Here is a 15,879-nt window from a genome sequence, read left to right on the forward strand (position 1 = left end):
TTTTTCCTTCCATAATAAAACATGTGAAAATTTTCACTTAAAAATTCCGAATCTTAATTTCATTTAGGCACTTAATAAAATACCTCATTACAGAAAAACAGTTATGTTAGCATAAATTTGTGAGATTAATAATTTGGCTCCATAGCTGAGTATCTGCTTGGCATACATCTCAAACATTCCGTTCCATTTACCACTGTTCGCCCCGCTTACTGAAACATTCACCTATTTTATATCTCTGACGCCGACCTGGCGAGTCAATATTTATTATATTTTGCTTTCATCACTGCATGTTTGTCAATTCTTGACAGCTTCAGTAATAACTCATGCAGTGATGTCTAAACTTTTTTTTATGTATTAGTAATTGAATAACAAGAGTATGGCAAACTTTTATGCTAAAATTACGCTTGGCGATGATTATAGATTTTTAAATGCTCTAAGAAATGTTGACGAGGAAAAATTCAACAAAAATTTCTTTTCGTATGCTAAAAATAGATTTTGTTAATGAAACTCATAGGCCAAAAGATTACATTTAGTGCTATTTAAGAATAACTGATATGTTATTCTGCATAAACCCAGAAGCGGCAACAGAATATGTCGGCACTAGACGGCAGAATTTAGGGAAGACGAAATTTTTGGAATTTGGTTAAGCACCGAGTGGCAAAATTATGGGATGAGAAGTTTTTTAATGATTTAGGGAAAGCACCTGGGATCCAAAGTTTAAGCGCGGTGAAAATTTAGAACTTAGGAAGGCGTTTTGTAGCAGAATTTAGGACCCATAGAGACCGCACCATGTCGCATTTAGTGCCGGCCCTACATAAAGCATTAATTATATGTGGGAGTTTATTTATTCAGGACTCGGATTAGTTTTAAGTGCAAGAAATAAACGTAGGTATAGTAAATAATGAAACTAATACAATTCAGTCTTAATTCAATACGCAATAGGAGCAAGACAAAATTTAGCGAAACAATTTAGCTTTCGTCGCCAATCTTGTGATACACAGCCAATACTGTATCATGGACGCTATTAAGCTAAGCTAAAATTATCTTTACTGATTCTAAAGCATTTCAGTTAGTGTAGTGGATTGCACTGCTCCCTAATCTTTTAGTTTGATCCAGCTTATTATTTTTTGCAGACTGTTATTATTATGGCAATTTTATAAAAACTGAGCTTCAACTTTCGATTATGTCGAAAAGAGTTTCCAGTTCTGGAGTTGCCAAAGGATCTACAAAGTGAAACCATGTTTCAATGTCCATTAAACAAAAAGTGAATTTGCTGAAAAAAATGGATAAAGGCATATCCATCTCAAAATTATGTGAGGAGTATGGCATTGGAAAGTCAACTGTATATGACATAAGAAAAAGGAACTTTTTGAATTTTTTGTCGAAGCAACTTAAACAACTTACATTGAAAGAAATCTTTAATAAAGTAAACAAATAAATATTAAGCCTTTTTTTTTTTTTTTTTTTTTTTTGTAAATTTTGATACCCTTTAAATCATAATTGTTCTTTATTTCGTAAATTAAGATTTCATATTTTTAATTGTGTAAGTTCTACATGCCATCTTACCAGATTTAAATCGATGATCTAATATCCAAAAAAATCCCAAATCCGGAATCACCGAAGTCTCGATGAGTCTGGATTTCGGACTTTGTACTGTATATTACAACAGTGTTAACTAGGCGCTATGCTGTGACCTATATGACACACTGGTATGGAATGCGTTAATTTACACGTAAAAAATATATATTCTGTGTATAATCTAATTAGAGATTATATTATATAAAAAAATTTTAAAGCATAGGAAACATTTAATGTAGGAAAAAATTGATTTTAATGTTGAATATTTTTTTTTAAAAAAAAAACCAAGTCCACATGATTCTTTTACACATCTTATGATTCACATAAAGTGCCTGCATGGTAAAACAGGCAGATCTTGTTAGTTCATGATTCTAAATGGTTAGGCTGCCATTGTACCTGGCATTGTAAAATAGCTCAGTGTTTTTAGAATTTTCTTCATTTTTTAACATTTGCACATCCAGAAAAGAGGTATTTGCATATTAAATAGTGAAAAATTATATAATTTTCATCCCCATTTTTGTCACAATGTATTTCAGTAGTTTATTACAGAAATATGTTCTATGTTTTGGTTTTATGTTTTCATATGGAGTTACTATTGAACAATTTTGCAGACTCATCCTTTTCCTTACTTATCTTGATTTTATTTCAGAAATGTTTGCTACACTTTATTTTACGTTTCAGTTTCTTCAGAGAGCATTTTTAAAAACGTTTTTGTAAATATTAAATATTTCTCACAGAGGAGGGTAAATTAAAGTTGTTAAATGTTTGAAGTAAAAGGAAGGGAAATGTGTTACTTGTTCCACCGTGATATTATTTACTTTATTATAATAATAGCTTTGTGTTTTATTATCTTTCCATGTTTTTAATAGGAAATGATTGGCCATTTTCTTGCTGATGTATATGTGATTAATGGATTACTTTTGGAATCCAGAAAAAGGTAATTTCATTTCTATGGTATTTTCCGTTTCTTATTTTATTGAACTGAATACCTACAGCAGTGGTCGGCACCTTTTTTTTTAGTAAGGCCACAGAAAAATTTTAGAAGCTTCTGAAAGCACATAGTTTAATTTTTTTTTTTTTTTTTTTTTTGGTTAGGGGGGCAGAAAACTGAAAGCTTGCAGATTTTATGTTACGCCCAATGGGACTTATTTAACATTTCGTGTGTTACCTTTAGTTATTAAATGTCATGTTCTTTGCACTTAAACCACATAAAATTCAGTTCAAGAGAATTACCACAAAATACTTAAAACAGCATATTTTTAGAATTTCCTATAGCAGCGCTAAAAATAAATTTCCCCCTCCCTTCCATACAGTGTTGCTGTTGCTCGCTTTAAAATCATTGAGTTTATTAATTAATAATTCATTAAAGTTTTACAAAATGTGAAATAGATAATAAAACAAATTCAAAATTTGGGGTTCCAGGTGCTCATGTTTGGATGGATGATTATGTTATTCAAAATTTGATGGCTCTAGGTAGCATCGTTTTTTCAAAATGCGAGAAACATACATACACTCATGCCGATTCTTCATTATTTAATTTCTTTAAATGTAATACAGGGTGATAATATTTGGTGGCAACAATTTAAAAAGTGATTAACCGTTTATAGTGAAAGTGCGCAAAATGCTGTTTTTAGACTAATAGCCCTTCTGGACTACTGCCTCTTTGGGTTAAAATTTACTAAATTAATTTTATAATCACAATATTGTAATAATAAATAAATTATTGAATTTTAAAATATTTATATTTTTACAAAATAAAAATTATGCGTGCAAGTAGTAACTAAAAATTTGATTCTTTTGTGTTGATGCATTGCCACTTACACCAAGCTTAATATTAGCATGAAATCTAACTAGATGGTGGCAGTACTAATAATACATACAGATTCATGTAAAGAATAACAATTTTATATGTAATGAATAGTTTATATCTAATTTGATGTGTATGTACATTGCCAAATTTGTGCAGTTCTTCGTTTTTTTTTTTAAACGAAAATAGGTCTTACTGTGTACATGGGAAGAAAATTTGTTCTTCCCATGAACATAGCAATCGGTTTTTGCTTTAAAAAAATTATAATTTCATAAATTCAGCTTTGGACACTATTTTTTCAAAGAATATATATCTTTACTTTAGCACAAAAGTAGTTGAAAATATAGGGTAGAAAATTACAGGATTGATGTTCATTCTTCACACTTATTTGCAATAATGCTGTTACTGACACTGTATAAATAAGCTACCACAAATTCTGCTTTGATGCACAACAGGCAACTGCAACCACATTGACAGAAAAGCACCAAAAATTCAAAACTAAAATAATGTATGTGAAACAATATGGAATCAAATTACCATAATTTCGTGCGTATAGTCCGCGGACTATCTGTGTTTAAAATGCAAATTTTTGAAGCTGCGGACTATCCGCCAGTGCGTATAATACGCTGGTTGTTCACGGTTAAAATCGTTGAAATTTAAAAAATACGCTGTCGTGAACTGCCAATGATCAAATATAAAAAAAGCGCAAGATTCCAAGGAAACATTCGTATGTATCGTATCGATAGTAAACCATAGAGCATAGTGCAGAACGAATGAGTAGTAGCAAGTAGAGCTCCTAAAATCCAGGCTGGCACATCAAGTGATGCCGGATATGAGCACTCAGCGCAACCAGAGTCTTGTATCCCAGTATCCTTCGCACTGCTTTAGTGCAACTGCCGGGAGGGGGAAAAGTAGTTGATGCGTAAGCTCGATTTTTAGGAGCCTTAGTAGCAAGTACCTGGAGTACGAAAAAAAACTTGATTCGTTTACTTATAGCGTGGTTTGGCAACACCGAGTGAGTGGGGTCAAAGGTCACATTTCATTACCACTTATCACGAGGATACCACGTTGTGCAGTATTTTGTTTTCGTATTTTGTCTTTCATCTTCGAAGACGTTGATGAAACATCGCCGGAGTTTTACTGCCGAGTTAAACTCAAGGTAGTCGAGAAAGCTGAAAAAGATGGAAATAGAGAAGCGGGCCGTTATTTTGAAGTGGACGAGAAAGCGGTGAGAAATTGGTGCAAACAAAAGGATGTGTTAAAAAGCATGGGAAGAAAGCAATCCAATCGGCACGGAAAAGTAAAATAGACAGCTTTAGAGGAAAATTTACTGAGATGGGTTCTCGACCAAAGAAATGCCGGACGCTCCATTTCAACAGTTAAAATCTGTCTTCGAGCGAAGTCCATGGCAGAAGAGATGCAGATAACGGATTTCAAGGAAGGGATAAATTGGGTTTACCGCTTCATGCGTCGTAAAAACTTGAGAGTTCACAGCAGAACGACAATGTGTCAGGCTGTTTCAGACGACGTAGATGAAAAAAAAGCTTTTTTCCTTCAGTTTACAAGGAAAATTATTGCAGAAGGGAAGTATTCCCTAAAAAATATTATAAATATGGACAAAGTTCCATTAACATTTGATTGCCCACCGAATCGCACCGTCGATACTTGTGGAGTGAAAACAATATCAATAACAACAACTGGTCAAGAAAAGACCCAATTCACAGTGATGCTTGCCTGCTGTGCTGACGGCACAAAGTTGAAGCCGCTCTTAATCTTTAAGAGAAAAACAATTCCCAAGGAAAATTTTCCTCGAAGCGTCATAATACGGTGCAATAAAAAGGGTTGGTGCAACAAGGACATTTTGCTCGATTGGTTTCAAGAAGTTTGGAAGAAGAGAGAAGGTGCCTTTTTCAATTCCAAAGGAGTACTAATTATGGATTCCATGAGGGCGCACATAAAAGACAGTGTAAAGGCGGAAGCTAAAAAAAAAAAACATCGGTGCTGAACTTAGCGTTATTCCAGGAGGTTTAACAAAAATCCTGCAACCTCTGGATATTAGCGTGAACAAAAGTTTCAAGTCCCACGTACGTGCTTGCTGGGAGATCTGGATGTCGGAAAGTTTACATACTTTCACAAAAGGAGGAAATATGAGACGCGCTTCATACAGTGAAGTTGCCGAATGGGTCGATAAATCCTGGAAAAGTGTTAAAGTGTCAACCATCCGTTCGGGATTTATAAAAGCCAGGATTGTTAGTGAAAGCGAGGAAATTACTGACAGTGAAGATAGTGATACTGAAAGTGAACTTTCGGACACTCTTCCCGAAAATATATTAGAACTGTTTAATTCTGATACCGATGAATCGGACTTTGAAGGTTTTCCTGAATGTGGTAGAATGTGTGATTAATTAACATATGATTAATTAGTAAGCACTGTTTTTATTTGTATTTAGCGTTTTATTTCTGAAGGTATATTAGTAAGCAAGTACTTTTTTCTATTTATACTTAGTTCTTTGTTTCTAAAATACATTAATATCACCGTATTAAAAAAACGTAATTTCGGACATATAGTCCGCGGACTATCTGACGATTTTTGAAATTTTTTTATATAAAATCGTCTCTGGGGACTATACGTGTGAAATTACGGTAAATAAAATTACAAGTAATTGTTATTCTATGCATAAATTTAATGCAATATTTGACCTTATAAATCTGTTAATTTACTGTAATCATGTAGCATATCTCAATAAATTTCCTTTGTTTCTCCGAGGGCAAGAAAATTATAAACCTTTCATAATTTAACCATTAGAAGTCAGGGATTTGAGTCTTGTAAGATCATTAAAAGATGGGGATTTTCAATTTTCATACTGTATGTTTTCCCCCTTTTAAGAAGTCCCTTGCTATTGTCAATAATGGCACTTTCAGGTAGTTTGGTTCATTCTGAAAGAAAGGCTTTCTTTTACAAAAGGAAGGGAAGTGTATTGATTCTTATCTAAACTGTTTAGATGGTTTTTCATGTGAAGGGGTTAAAGGTGCAGTTTACAAATCAGGCTACTCAGTGATACCATAGAAGGGAATGTATTTGTATACATACACATGCATATATATATATAATAAGACTGCCATTATTGTAATAAGATGACTTCGTGAGAGAAAGTTGCAATGGATAGACGATGGTTCTCTGCATTATAACTTGAAGAAGATTCTCTGCATTATAACTTGAAGAAGATTCTCTGAATTGCAACTTGAAGAGGCTTTACTGAGTAATTAGAAAAATGACACTAGAAGACAGACATGTACTAGAAACAAATTTAATAAGCAGCAGGAATTTTGATGACGTAGAAATGTTGATCCATAATGAATAAGAGACTGGCAGCCGAGCCACATTATATCTTTATTTTATTTTCAGTAAACATATTGCAGCCATGAACAACTTGGCACATTATTTGTGCTGATTTTAAGAAGTTCACATTTTTTATAACCTTGCAGCAAGAAGGAAGCAGCAGACAGCAATCCAGGTAGGCTGAAGCATAGCAAGCTTGTTATGTTCAGGGTGAAATCTTAATTCAGACTGAATTAGTTTTGGTTCTCAATGCACTTTGATTAGATAATTAGTGCTGCTGTAAAATTATTATTGGCTGTTTGAGTTTTAGTTCAATTTACATAATCAGAATTATTTAAGAGTTGTATGACATGGATTAATCTCGAAATAATGCAGTGCAAATAGAGATTACTGTTTTTAGAATAAAGATGGGAAATTAATTTACATTGCTAATTTAAATCGTGATAATAAATATATAAACATATGTTAAAGTAAAAGTCATAAATTCGGTGATTATATAAAATTACCAGTGATTATACATAATCAACCACTAAATTTAGTAAATATGACAAATTATTTCATATTTATTAAATTTACCAGTTAGTTTATAAAATCACCAACTCATAATGGGGAACGTGATAAAAGTTTCTAACTTTATGAAAATTCTATTTCATATTTATCAAAATTACCGGTTAGTTTATAAAATCCCCAACTCATAATGGGGAATGTGATAAAAGTCCCTAACTTTATGAAAATTCGTTCAGTTTGCGCAATTGGTTGGCTTCTTTCAACACATGACAACCACGCGATTTCAGTAGTTCTCATTTCGTTGCATGTAGACGTTTTTTTGCTACCCTCTTGTCAAGAATAAAACATTGAATAATGGCTGGTATGCTTAAGCGTTTTAATTCCAAATTACTTAATATTATGGATACTAAGAAAACAAACAGTGGTTTTCTGACGAAAGAAAGATATGATGATTTGTTTAAAAAAAGTGAATGATAGTAAAAGCAAAAGTAGTGGGGAAAAACCGGAAGATTATCAGAGACTAGAAAGATATGATGTAATGAAAGTATTCAATGTTGAAAAACTTATCTTTCCCAGTGAAGACAGCTCCAGTGTTAGATTTTATGTGTACTTTGAAGAAATTTTTACCATAGTTCATGAGGTACACTTATCAATAGGCCATGGTGGTAGAAACAGGATGTTAAAAGAACTTCAAAAAAAGTACGAAAACATTACTACCAAAGTCATGATTTACTTAAACTTGTGGGAAAATTGTCGGGGGGGGGGAAACAATGTTCCTAAGAAAGGACTTGTTGTTAGGCCAGTGGTCTTTGAAGAGATGAACTCAAGATGCCAGGTGCTCCTAATTGACATGCAGTTGCAACCAGATAATGACTTTAAATTTGTATTTGTCTATCAAGACCACTTTACGAAGTTCGTACAGTTGCGTGCCCTAAAAAAGCAAACGTGTAGAAGAGGTTGCATGTCATCTAATTGATATTTTTACTATATTTGGAGCCCCAAGTGTACTGCAAAGTGACAGTGATGAGTTTACTGCAAAGTGACAACGGTCATGAGTTTAGTAACAAAATCGTAGAAGAAGCTTGTGCAATGTGGCCGGATCTGAAAATTGTGCACGAAAAACCTAGGCACAACCAGACTCAAGGTTCGGTTGAACCTGCAAACCAGGATGTTGAAAATATGCTAAGTTCTTGGTTGGAAAGCAATCACACCAGTAAATGGTCTGAAGGGTTATGTTTTGTGCAACTTATGAAAAATAGAGAATTTCATGGAGGCATCAAGTGTTTTCCTTATGAAGCAATGTTTGGGACGCCTGCAAAATTTGGCTTGAAAACGTCTTCATTCCCGAATGACTCTATCGAACACCTTAGCACTGAAGAAGAGCTTCAGGCATTAATCGAGACAGTTAATAATGCTTCTGAAAACACCAATAGCAAAATAGAAAATGTTTCTAATATGGACAATAACGATCTATCTCAAAATGACCCTCCATCTGAAATTAATTTTAAGACTCAGAGAATGAAGCAGCGGTTGCTCTAATCAGACAGATATTTTATGCAGGCAAGAGCAAGGAAGGAAACATAGAATGAGTGCTAAAGAAGGTTTAAAATTACAAGCAAAGAAAGTGTTGAAGGTTTCAAATCTTAAATTTCCTGCTGGTAAAGTTGGTGACACAGTGAAACTACGAATATCAGACGTTGACAGAGCAAGAAGTGATCCCCAAAATTTGTTAGTGGTGATATTAGAAGTTCAAAATGAAGAGTTTTATCAATTAGGAACGACATAAGGAAGCCTTTCACAATTGTATACCAGAAATAAATTCACAATTTGTGAAGAAAAATTTATTTTGCGTGACGATGTTCCAGATCTAGCAATATCACTTTGAGAATGCGTTAGGAAAGACATCTCTATCTGGAGGTCATTGATATCAGCAATATGTTTGTAAGGGACAATGCGAGTTTGATAAGTGCAAATGTAAAAAATCTGGCAAACTTTGTAATTCTAAATGTCATAATAGTCTAATATGCTTAAATAAGTAAACTTAAAATATTTAGTAATTTGCAGTAATAGCATTTAACATTATTTGAAAAAATGTTCCCCCTCCCCTCTAGAATGTGGGCTTAGTTTGTATTATTATATGTAACTGCAGGTTTTTTTATTTATTTATTTATTTTATTTTTTATTGTATATATATATGTGTGTATGTGCAGCTGTTTTGTACAAGCTCATGTAAATTGCATTTTTTCGTTTCACAACACCTGTCAGGCCCTTATTCAAATTTCGTTCAGGCTAAATAAATGTATGTGACCTAAAATAACCATTTATTGACTTTTTAATTGTAAAATATAAAATATTGTAATTTGTGGTCTCTTACGCCATATTGTCCAACCAAAAAATATCTTTCTGAGTAGTAACTACTAAAAAAAAAACCTGCACTCTATTCTGCTGGCCCAATAAGTCATGATATTTATCACATTTACCATTACGAGTTGGATATTTCCCAAATTTAGTGGTAATTATGATGATAAGTGCAAATGTAAAAAATCTGGCAAGCTTTGTAATTCTAAGACAGTCTAATACGTCTAAAGAAGTAAATTTACATGTAAATGCAAATAAATGATCCCCCCCCCATAGAATATGGGTTTGGTTTGTTTCCACAAAATAATCTGAGTTTATTACCTTCCCCATTACTAGTTGGGGATTTTATTAACTAACCAGTGAATTTCATAAATATGAAGTAATTTATCATAATTACCAAATTCAGTGGTGATTATGTATAATCATCAGTAATTTTATATAATCACCAATGTATCATTTTTACTGTAACTTATGTTTATACATACAAAATAAAGTAATTAAAAAGCATATGAATTGTGTTAAAGCTGCAAGATAATAAACCAATAATTCATAATAATTTATAAGAAAACTTTCCATATTCCAGCTTTAAGGAATATAAATTTAGCTTAAAACCATGAATAAAAAAAATTTTAGCCAGAATTTAAATTAGTATTTTAAATAGAAATTTCAATCTCCTTGTTTAAAACCATAAAAATCTGTTAAGAAAAATCTTTAATCTTAAAAATACCAAAAGTAAATATTTAAGTATTGAAAAAGAAGCTATTGTCATTGATTGCAGATTAATTTACTTAACAAGGGGATAAACCAACAACTAAATTCATAAAGAATGTTTCATCTTACTTCCAAGTAAGCATCAAATTATTTGCTTGATCCGAACCATAAGTCACAATTAATACTCAATCCAAATAAAGACATTAGTCCATTTAAGCCAAAAGAAGCCTGTTAAACAAAATAGCAAATAATCTTAAAATTAAAGTTTCTCATTAAGAACACAATTAATCTGAATGAAATGCTTACTTTAGAAGACATATCCCTACACTCTCATTTTCAAATTCAAAAACAGAAGTAAACATATTAGAACAGTAAAAGTTAATTCAAAATCATAAGAAGATCAAAAATGGGTCTCCATCTAATTCTTGAATGCAAACTTTATAAAGTGATAAAAAAATTAATTATAATATATTTTGAAGTTATATTGTAAAGTTACTCAATATCTGCTACTGTATAGATATTTTCTTTATTTATCATGCCTCCATCTAATTTTTTAATGCATCTAAATTTTTTCTATAGATTTCATAAACATATTTTCTTAAATTTATAAACAGTCTTGGTTTTGTAAGCAAAGAAACATCGTGCAAATGTTACAGTAAAATCTTATTTACTGTCATATTTCCTTGTACTGTTTAATTTTGTTTTCAGTATATTTTATTGAAATTATCAAAATTCTTTAAAATTTTGTCCATGGAAGAAATAGTTAAAAAAGTAAAAGGTCATTGCTACATAAATAATTGAAAACTTAAACTGTATGGAAATGTTTAAATTGCAGAAAAATTAAAATTTTAAGTCTAAATAAGTGTTAAACATTTGTGTGAAAGCGTAATGCTTAAGAGTGAAAACTCACAATTTAAAATATGCAGTGTTTTGTTCAGATATGGCTTGTACATATATTACATTGTTCATATATTTCGTACTGCAAATTTTTTTAGTAAAAAGCTTTCAAATTGGAAGGAGAAGTTTGTTCGGTGTATATAGTTTTCAAAAGAATGGAAAGAATTTACTAGGTAATTATAGATGGGGTTATCTTTGAATTCTGAAGTTGCAAGAATGAAAAGGGAATTTTAGGGAAAACTGGATCTTTAAAACAAAGGCCTTTGAAAGAGATTAGTGGTTAAGACTCCAGGGAGATCAAACTTGACTCCCACCATTGCATCTTGGTAAAAAGAGAAAAAGACGTCACCACTAAAGTGGGCATCCCTCTCCTCAATGAATACTAAGGCCAATATAATGGCCCTCTATCCCCAAAAGATTTAAAAAATGAATACAGTACAATAATATAATCGTTAGTATAATCGTTTCTCCTTGACTGTTTTGACAGCATTAACACTAGAATTACGGAAGGGTCATTTTAACACCTAGTGAACTTTTATCTCTGACAACTCTTCTTTTTTTTTTTTTTTTTTCCAAATATCTTAATCTTTTCTCGACTTTTCCTAAATCATTGTGATTTACGAAATAGTAAAGATTTCAAGAAAATCATATTTTTTATTTTAGCCCTAACAAATGATTATACCTAGAAATACGGCAGGTGTCATTTTGACCCCTTTGAGAGAAAAGAAATGTGAATACATTTAATTGTATTATCTGAACACTGTTACTTCTGTAAACTACTTTTATTTGCCCCTGCTAAACAAAATACAAACAAAGGAAAAGAATATGGTGGGTCTGCGTAGTTTCACATCTGCCAGTCACATGATATGAGCAATACTTTCCTTTGTGGAATGAAATCAGAAAAAAGAGATTATTACGAGCTGAACATTTGTAGATTTTCATAGATATTTTGTTTATTATTCATAACAAGTTTTAGTGAAAAATTTTATTCTATTTATATGAATTTATTATAGTGACATACTAATAGCGCGTAGAAAAGGACTACGCATGGAAGAAATCTTGAAACTGATGCAAGAACTATCTGATGCCGATTCCGGTTCTGAAATCGAAAATAATTCTGCAGATAAAGATGGAGATGAAACATCTTGTGATTCTGAATTTATTATAGAGAGTAATCAGGCAATATCATCCTCTAGCTCAAGTGAAAGTACAAATGGATTTGTTTCTACGAGTTCAAATTCTGCTGTACCTAAGAATGCCAAACCAGGAACTAGTAGGTGCTCAAAAGGGAATATGAAATTCAACGTAATTCAGACTAACACTTGCAAAGAAATTGCTAGTGATGGAACTGTATTGAAAGTAGAAAATATTTCAAATATTTTTGGTCCGTGACCCTGAAATTCAGGGTAGATGTTTTGGATCAAATGGCAAGAAAGTACTCCGTGAAAGCACCATCATGCTGTTGGCCAGTACATGTATTCTGCAATATGTTGGACTTAGCAGGCATAAATGCGTGGATTCTGTGTAAGGAAGTTACAAAAGAAAATATCAGCAGAAGGGATTTTCTATTGTGTTTGGCAGAACTAAGAGAAGAATATATATCTAGTAAAAACAAATTTGTTCTCTCTTCAAGTGGCTTTGTGGGTGGACAAGATTCAGTAAAATAAAAATTTAAAAAAAAAAAAAAATAATAAATAAATAAATAAATAAAGGAGAAATGTCAAGTAAGGAAATGCAAAGGTAACAAAACTTCTAATATTTGCGACAACTGTAATAAATATGTATGCGGATATTGTACGCAAAAAATCAGAAAGATAAACGTGCGTGCTAATTGCTGCGCTGACTAATATATTATCTGTGAATAAAATATCTTACGAGAAAATGCAGGACCAACATCCTATGCTAAACCTCACATTTGTTCTGGTAAAGCTCTTAGTGCATGTAAGTTAATAATAAATGAAAAAATTTTACGCGTCATAAAGAAGTGTACTGATGCTGAAGCCAAGCGTAAACTTCATAATGATTCTTTCACTATTTTATTAGCAGAACTGGAAGCATTCATAGTGTTGTTGTACGTAAGGCGGACATTAGCTGCCAAGGGCTTACCAATTCTTAGTTTGTGGTCCAAGACTTGGGAACCAAAGGTTTTTCATGAAACTATGAAAAACGAGAAATTCCCTCTAGTTTCAAAAATGTAAGAAACGGAGTTTTTTCTTCAGTTGTGATGAAACAGGACTATATAACACTTATATCATATCAAGGTAAAAGGAACAAAAACATAATTTTGTTAAGTACACTCCATTCATCAGTTGAATTTGAATCTAATGAAAAGAAAGTTCTTGATGTAATAAAGTTTTACAATTCTACAAAATTCAGGGTAGATGTTTTGGATCAAATGGCAAGAAAGTACTCCGTGAAAGCACCATCATGCTGTTGGCCAGTACATGTATTCTACAATATGTTGGACTTAGCAGGCATAAATGCGTGGATTCTGTATAAGGAAGTTACAAAAGAAAATATCAGCAGAAGGGATTTTCTATTGTGTTTGGCAGAACTAAGAGAAGAATATATATCTAGTAAAAACAAATTTGTTCTCTCTTCAAGTGGCTTTGTGGGTGGACAAGATTCAGTAAAATAAAAATTTAAAAAAATAATAAATAAATAAATAAATAAAGGAGAAATGTCAAGTAAGGAAATGCAAAGGTAACAAAACTTCTAATATTTGCGACAACTGTAATAAATATGTATGCGGATATTGTACGCAAAAAATCAGAAAGATAAACGTGCATGCTAATTGCTGCGCTGACTAATATATTATCTGTGAATAAAATATTTCTATTTCTATGTACTCTTTATAGCAAAATGTTTGTTTTAAAATACTTTAATATTTGGATTAAAGGCCACTTTTTTTGGAAAAATTTTCGTAAATGTTTATACATTTTATTTTCTGTGTTTCTGAAATGTAAGCTATCGGGGGGAGGGGGGAATACATTTTCCAATGGAAATATTTAAATGCTTGTTCATTATTTGACTACATACCTGCAAAGTCTCTATATTCTTTAAAAAAAAACTGTAGTTGTCATGATTTGCATTATTTTAATTTCTTTTTCACAAATATATTATATCATATAGAGAAATATGCAGATATCTTATCAAGGGATCAAAATGACACCCTCCGTAATTCTAGGTATGCGAAGACCACCGTAATTCTAGTGTTAAATAATGAGAAAAAATATTCTTTAAAATAGCAATGAAATGGAACCAATTTAATATAGATATAACTAAAAACATATAAATAGGAGCTTTCACAGCATTTTAATTAGAAAAATGCAGAAGTTTGGTAATGAACTGTTCATAGTTTTTCTGGAAGTTATTCGACTTATGCTGTTCATACTTAACATGCATTTATAGGAAATTCACTGATTTCATCTTTTTCTTAAAAAGTTTGCCACTGAATATGCATCAGAAAGTAACTGGCAAATTTCTTCTTCTGTCATTAGTACTGAAACTTTATATTTTTCATCAATATCTACTCAAGCATCATATTCCTTGAAATTCAGGCTCTGTGAAGACACTTTTTTTTTACCCTTCAGCTTCCTGTATTTCATCATTTAGTAAAAGGTTGGCATGCTAGTTCTTTAATGTCTTTTCCAAGATGCGGTTCCAAGACATGTTAAGTAAATGCAGCCCTCAAGAAGGTTAGTTTTCCTAATTCATTTGCATTTATATCCATATTATATTATAAAGTATTTAAATATGCATCTCATTGTGATCATATTCTTTCATCATTGTAATAACCGCATGATTAAATTATGACTGCAGTATTTCCTAGTAAATATATAATTTCAGTATGCTTAAGAGAGATATTTATGTTACACATTGTGTAATGTGTAACATAAATATCTCTCTTCAAAAGAGAAGAAAGATACCATTCTTCAGTTCATTATCCCACTTTAAAAAACATTCATTATAAATCACTGGCATTATCTGTGCCTTGAATTACATATGTTGTCAGTTGATAAAACTCTACTCTTTTGAAGCATTAGGTATTTTTTCTTGTATCAGTTACTAACAGTTTCCATTTTACCACTCATGGTAATGCATCCAAAAATGGTCAATCAAATCTTTCAATATTTTACGTATTTTTCAACTTTCAGTTTAAAATAAATCGGGGAAATGTACAATAAGACTTGTTTCATCTACTTTCTACAGCTTTCTGTCACATCTTTTTCAGGAACTTTTGTAAGCCAAACCTTGAGTACTTTTTTAATACTGTGACTTATCTAATATCTCCATACCATGTTTTCATTTTGCTTTGTATGTTTCCATGTTTCAGTTTGATTGGCAACAGCATCCTCACTATTATTTAAATCATACATAAGAGGGGTTGATAAATGTTTCATTTAAGAGGGCTACTCTGTTGTCTGATTTTTGGGAGCAGGTAATAACAGTTGACTTTAGACTGAAATCATTGCATCTGACTAAATCGTTACATTACAAGCAGTGCTTTTAGTGTGGATAATAATCACCACCCAAATCTATGATTTGCTCCCTATGTTTTGGTAGTTTTTCAAAGCCTTGGTAGCCACGAGTCCAAAAACAGGTCAACCTCATTTTATACGTCCTGTGCAGAATGGAAGATAGCACCAGCAAGATGTAACTGCAAGTGTGAAAAAAGTAG

General features: G+C 31.9%; 1 protein-coding gene across 11 annotated transcripts in view; it reads left to right on the forward strand.

The window, feature by feature from the left end:
- LOC118203970 (ankyrin repeat domain-containing protein 13C) overlaps positions 1 to 15,879 on the forward strand; it is a 215,610-nt gene that overhangs the window by 47,240 nt on the left and 152,491 nt on the right. For all 11 annotated transcript variants that reach the window (XR_015042105.1, XR_015042106.1, XR_015042107.1 and 8 more), the window contains one exon: positions 2,448 to 2,515. Coding sequence is in view for 6 of the 11 variants with exons in the window: in XM_085820396.1 (XP_085676522.1) it covers positions 2,448 to 2,515 (68 nt within the window). In the remaining 5 variants the exon portion in view is untranslated. The remainder of the gene's footprint in view (positions 1 to 2,447; positions 2,516 to 15,879) is intronic.

The sequence above is a fragment of the Stegodyphus dumicola genome, chromosome 7 (assembly GCF_044657685.1).
Source record: "Stegodyphus dumicola isolate Sdum_Otavi_A_Nest chromosome 7, ASM4465768v1".
In the NCBI taxonomy this organism is placed as follows: Eukaryota; Metazoa; Arthropoda; class Arachnida; order Araneae; family Eresidae; genus Stegodyphus; species Stegodyphus dumicola.